Source organism: Garra rufa, chromosome 9 (genome assembly GCF_049309525.1).
Source record: "Garra rufa chromosome 9, GarRuf1.0, whole genome shotgun sequence".
Lineage (NCBI taxonomy): Eukaryota > Metazoa > Chordata > Actinopteri > Cypriniformes > Cyprinidae > Garra > Garra rufa.
In genome coordinates, this window is record NC_133369.1 from 25072459 (window position 1) to 25079097 (window position 6639).

General features: G+C 37.4%; 1 protein-coding gene across 1 annotated transcript in view; it reads left to right on the forward strand.

The window, feature by feature from the left end:
- atp1a3b (ATPase Na+/K+ transporting subunit alpha 3b) overlaps positions 1-6139 on the forward strand; it is a 40331-nt gene extending 34192 nt beyond the window's left edge. The window contains exon 22 of the mRNA XM_073846566.1: positions 4833-6139. Coding sequence (XP_073702667.1) covers positions 4833-4861 — 29 coding nt within the window. The 3' untranslated portion in view covers positions 4862-6139. The remainder of the gene's footprint in view (positions 1-4832) is intronic.
- The last annotated feature ends 500 nt before the right edge of the window (positions 6140-6639 follow it).

The following is a 6639-nucleotide window of genomic DNA, read 5'->3' on the forward strand; positions in this document are numbered from 1 at the left end:
ACAAAAATGTACAGATTATTTACTCGCCCCCTTGTCATCCAAGATATTTATGTCTTTCTTTCTTCAGTCGTGAGGAAATTATGTTTTTTGAGGAAAACATTTCAGGATTTCTCTCCATATAGTGGACTTTTATGGTGCCCTGAGTTTGATGCAGTAAAATGCAGTTTAAATGCAGCTTCAAAGGCCTCTAAATGATCCCAGCCGAGGAAGAAGGGTCTTATCTAGTGGAATGATTGGTTATTTTCTAAAAAAAACTTGATTAATTTTAATTTTTCATAGTTCATTAAAAGGTTGTAGTGTAAAAATACTATTTTTTTCTAATGAAAGTGCCTTTCTTATCTTTGTGATTTTAAAATAATTGAAGGAAACAAACTATTTATTGCTATTTGTTGAATATTTTGAACAACCGTCATGAGAAATTTACGCCGGTTAGAGATTCTGAATTTCGGTTTTGATTTCTTTTCGATTAACCATCCAGCCCTAATTTATATACTTCTTAACCTCAAATGCTCGCCTTGTCTAGCTCTGCATTACTCTGTGTATTCCGGTTTATGACAGTTAGTAAATTACTAATTAATAACAAAGTAAATTACTTAGATTAATTTGTACTCAAGTACAAGTAAAATTACAGACTTAAAATTATACTCATGAAAGTACAAATACCCCAAAAATGTACTTAATTACATTAACGTGAGTAGTTGTAATTCGTTACTTCCACCACTGCAGTTAAATCGAATTTTCTCCCCAAACTTCCTACATCTCTGTTTTACCTTTTTTGTAAAGGGCGTTTGACCTTCTTTGCATGTTCACTTGCAATCACTGGGTAGATACTTCTGCAGCAATGTAGGAGAAAATGAGATGGGAGCATTTCAACATACCCTAACTGTCTTGAACTGGACTGCTAAATTGTGATTATTATTTAGAACCCTTTGAAGCTTCATTTAAACTGCATTTTGGAAGTTCAAACTTGGGGGCACCATAGAAGTCCACTATATGGAGAAAAATCCTGAGATGTTTTCCTCAAGTGAACTAATCCTTTAAAACAATCTTCACATAAACGCACTATTTACCTGTGCCCATCAGCAAGTAGGAAATGTACAGAAAACATTAAACACTAAATTAAATATAGATGAATCCTTAAAGCTACACTCTTAAAAATAAAGGTGCTTTAAAAGGTTCTTCACAGCGATGCCATAGAAGAACCATTCAATCAAAGGTTCTTTAAAGAACCATCTATTTCTTACCTTTTTATAATTACCTTTACCTCAGAATCTTCAGATGTTAAAAGTTCTTTATGGAAGCATTTCGACAAAAAAGGTTTTTCTATGGCATCGTGAGGCACCTTTATTTTTAAGAGTGTACAAAAGCTGTGTTAATAGCTTATTTGGCTGCTACTTACTTTATGACCTGCAGCTGCTGAACATGACATGGATCTGACATGCATACAATGGTGTGAAAAAGTGTCCTGATTTTTTATGTTTTTGCATGTTTGTCATGTTTCAGATCATCAAACAAATTTAAATATGAATTACAAAGATAACACAAGTAAACACAAAATGCAGTTTTTAAATAAAGTTTTTTTATGAAGGTAAAAAAAAAAATCCAAACCCACATGGCCCTGTGTTAAAACATAACTGTGGTTTATCACACCTGAGTTCAGTTTCTCTAGCCTCACCCAGGCCTGATTACTGCCACACCTGTTTGCAATCAAGAAATCACTTAAATAGACCTGCCTGACAAAGTGAAGTAGACCAAAAGATCCTCAAAAGCTACACATCATGTTGAGATCCAAAGAAATTCAGGAACAAATGAGAAAGAAAGTAATTGAGATCTATCAGTCTGGAAAAGGTTATAAAGCCATTTCTAAAGCTTTGGGACTCCAGCGAACCACAGTGAGAGCCATTATCCACAAATGGCGAAAACATGGAATAGCAGTGGACCTTCCCAGGAGTGGCCAGGCGACCAAAATTACCCCAAGAGCACACGGACGACTCATCCAAGAGGTCACAAAACACCCCACAACAACATCTAAAGAACTGCACTCCTCTCTTGCCTGCGAGGTACTCTGTGGACTGACAAAACAAAAGTTTAACAATTTGGAAGGTGTGTGTCCCATTACATCTGGGGTAAGAGTAGCACAGCATTTCAGAAAAAGAACATCATACCAACAGTAAAATATGGTGATGGTAGTGTGATGGTCTGGGGCTGTTTTGCTGCTTCTGGACCTGGAAGCAGGGGTGATAGCGTTCCGGCACCACGCCGGATTTCCGGCGTACTGTGGCTGCGGGGAAAAAAAAAAATCAGGTTCGCGGATATTGATCTGTCATTTCTCTGAGATGTGCAGGTCAGAGAGCAGCTTGACGCTCAACGACTCAAACAAGTCACATTCTAGCCGATGAGCCAATCAGAAGTAGGGAAGGGGCGGGCCTTGTGTCTTTGTCAAATAGATTGATACAGGTTAAGGCAATGCTCCATGCGCGAAGGTGTTTTTAGCTCCCATACTGTACAATTGTCTCCTACTGGCAACTCAAACCGTAATTCATGGATATGTTTATGACGCCAGGGGAAGACATTAAGGATTTCGATAAAGGCATATTTACAGGGCTCGCAAAATCGCTAGCCCGACGTCCCGGAGCTATTGGGTTTTCCAGTCGGGCTACCAACATTATTTGACCGGCTGCCCGACGGCTATCCTGAAGTAGAGGGCTCATGGGGTCCTTAAAACTCAATTTAGTTGTATCAAATTTAAGGCCATAAAAAGTGGTAAATATTTTAAATAGTAAAAGAAGAGGATTAATTATTTTACGAGGTCTTACAGTTGGGGACGGAAAGACCAGAATCGCGATAGAGCTGGATTAAACTTTAAGAGGCAATGATTTCATTGAATAAATATGCTCACTGCACTTTCAAAGTCAAAACGCGGCACTGTTGTCTTTATATGAATGTATCTGAAGGGAAGCGACTGTCCTCAGAAACGTGTCGTTGGCATTTTCATTTCATGACTGATAAAACAGCGTTAATGCTGCTTTGCTTTCAGCCATTCTTAGGGAAACCGTAATATTTCAGCGCTCCTAAAGCGCCCCCTCGTGACATAGAATTAATTTGCACGTCCAAATTTTTAGCTGTTTTTGGTCAGATTATTGCAAATCTCGACCAATGTTTTTTATGCAAACACAGAGTTGTAAATGTGAAAGAAGTTAATGTGCTTTCTAAAAATCTAAACAATTAGGACATTGTTTTAAATAAATGTTATGCATTATATACTTGATTTATTCATTTTAATGGGATAAAGGCTGAAATGCCAATCTATAAGCTTTTTTTGTAAAAAAAAAAAAAAAAAACCTTTATCTGACTGAACTGAACCAACAAGTTATGTGTTAAAAGTGCGTCGCATACATAGTACCTCCACCCCACTCACCTCGGGGGGCAAGGGAAAAAAAAGTTCAGGCTCAGGAATTTTTTCCACTATCAGGCCTGTGGAAGACTTGCTGTGATAAATGGAACCATGAAATCTGCTGTCTACCAAAAAAACCTGAAGGACAATGTCCGGCCAACTGTTCGTGACCTCAAGCTAAAGAAAACTTGGGTTCTGCAGCAGGACAATGATCCAAAACACACCAGCAAATCCACCTCTGAATGGCTGAAGCAAAACAAAATGAAGACTTTGGAGTGTCCTAGTCAAAGTCCTGACCTGAATCCTATTGAGATGACCTTAAAAAGGTGGTTCATGCTCGAAAACCCTCCAATGTGGCTGAATTACAGCAATTCTGCCAAGACGAGTGGGCCAAAATTCCTGCAAAGCGCTGTAACAGACTTCATCGCAAGTTATCGCAAACGCTTGATTGCAGTTGTTGCTGCTAAGGGTGGCCCAACCAGTTATTACGTTTAGGGGGCAAACACTTTTTCACACAGGGCCATACAGGTTTGGATTTTGTTTTCCCTTCATAATAAAAAAACTTCATTCAAAAAACTGCATGTTGTGTTTACTTGTGTTATCTTTGATTAATATTTAAATTAGTTTGATCTGATCTGAAACCTTAAAGTGTGACAAACATGCAAAAAATACAAAATCTGGAAGGGGGCCAACACTTTTTCACACCACTGTACTTTTCGTTTCATTAGAGCTTTCATATGAGATGATACAGACTTTTGCACCGCCACATTTGTGACCCTGGACCACAAAACCTTAGTCTTAAGTCGCTGGGGTATATTTGTAGCAATAGCCAAAAATACACCGTATGGGTCAAAATGATTTTTCTTTTATGCCAAAAATCATTAGGAAATTAAGTAAAGATCATGTTCCATGAAGATTTTTTGTGAAATTCCTACTATAAATATATCAAAATGTAATTTTTGATTAGTAATGTGCATTGTTAAGAACTTAATTTGGACAACTTTAAAGGTGATTTTCTCAGTATTTTGATTTTTTGCACCCTCAGATTCCAGATTTTCAAATAGATGTATCTCGGCCAAATATTGTCCTATCCTAACAAACCACATATCAATAGAAAACTTATTTATTGAGCTTTCATATGATGTATACATCTCAGTTTTGTCAAATTTAACCTTATGACTGGTTTTGTGGTCCAGGGTCACATTCATTTCTACTGACATATGGCCTGACAACATCTCATCTGAAAACGGTTCACTGTTGTTCTACTGAAGCTCCTCATCACCTGTACATTTTTTCACACTTATTAATGCTGTTACTAACTTGAAACATTAATCGCCTGTGCTAACATGCTAATTTTGACAGCACTAAGGACTTTCTATTTAATTAGGAATGAAAAATGAAACTCAAAATGATTCCTGTTTGTTTGTCCTTTTTGCAGGATGGGTGGAAAGGGAGACATACTATTGATCAACAAAACCTTCTTTACTCACATTCCTACATCTTCCATTTTGTTCTACTACTTCTCTTCCCAACCAAGATGCACAACCATCCTCTCCCGCCCTCCTTTCAAAGAGTCTCTCTCTCCCCAATGAGGAAAACACAAAGCACCTTCCAGACTCACAGATGTCCACATCACGCCCCCATTTCCTATAATAATCTTTGCATGTAATTTCACACGGCTGTGTACATAAAGTCTAATATATATCTAAAACCGGCAGCTGCATAATCATTATGTAGATTCGAAAGGAGCTTTTGTCGCTAAAAAGGGAGTATGTACGCTCGCCTATTTAAAAAAAAAAGGCCGTCCCTCCACCGATCCTTCACATCCATGCCTTTCCCCTCAACCTGTCCTCCAGTCACACACGGTTACACAGATCACACAGAACCTGTTGCTGGATCCCAGTGCACACACTCGACTCTGTTTAACATAGGACTTGTTTCACTCGTGCTTTGTTAATAATTGTGCTTGTTTTTTGTTCTTTAATCACTAACGGAGGTGGTTTTGGTGGCTTTGTTTCTATATTTTATTTTCTACTTGAGCTTGATTGACATCGGCATTCCTCTCTCACTTGTTTGTTCTCTGTCTTTGTGTGCTTGACTGCTACAGTAACCCCAAATCTTTCAATACACTCTAAGTTTCTGTGTTTTAGGGAAAATGTAAACAACACCACATCTGATACAACAAATAAAGACATATCTTGGAAGATAGAAACACTAAAATACAGTATAAAATGACTCTCTTGTATGTTTGAACTCACAAAACTGAAACACACTAGAAGTCAGTCCATTTCCGATCAGGTTTTTGCACAGAAAATTAGTATGATGTTCAACAGCATCTCTGGAATCAAATCAACTGCCGACATGAACCGAAACACACCAGTTAAAGTTTTTAGTATATTTACATTAACAGTTGAACTTTTATTTGTTATATCAACAATTTGTTCTCCTAATATCCAATTCGAGAAACACACATTATCTTCTAAATCAACCAATTGAGCTTGGTGTGTGCAGGTTCCACGCTGGTTTATCGGGAGATGTGATGAAGCGGTGTCAGGACTTGTTGTCTGTATGTGTGTGTATGTTAGTGTGTGTGTAAGGTGAGGGACAGTGTGCTGTTGCTGTTAGCCATTGGCTGTTCATCTGACAGATCTGTGATTATTGAAATTAAAGACAGGACAAAACTACTGGTAGAAACATGTATCTGAAAGGTCAAATCCAATAAAACATCTAGTACATTTAATACTACCAAGTGAAGTCTGACTCTTTCCTTTTTTCATCTTTTACTGGATCAAATATCTAACAAAACTCTTCCATTTTTTAATGGAGAAAAGAATGGTACTTTTAGATTTCAGTTACTGTTATTTGAAGATGGAATCAAGATTGCCCAAGTAAGCCTACGAGTGAGACTTCCCGTTCATTAGCCATTATAGGAAAAGAACGAGAAGAAGAATAACGTACAGTAAAACTGTATGCACTACAAACCAGTGTGTTCATAATTTAAAAAGATAATACATTCAAATATGGCAAAGCACATCAATTTGCAATTTCAAGCAGCAACATGAGCTGTTTTGTACAGCTAAAAAGCTCAAAAGTACTGACCCTAAATAGGATATTTCGCATAAAAGATGTTTACGTTCAGTCCACAAAAGAAAGTAATAGTTGAATTCATAAAAATGGCCTTGGTTAAAAGTTTGCATCCACTTGATTCTTAATACTGTGTTGTTCATGAGGCCCTTTTTTGTCCT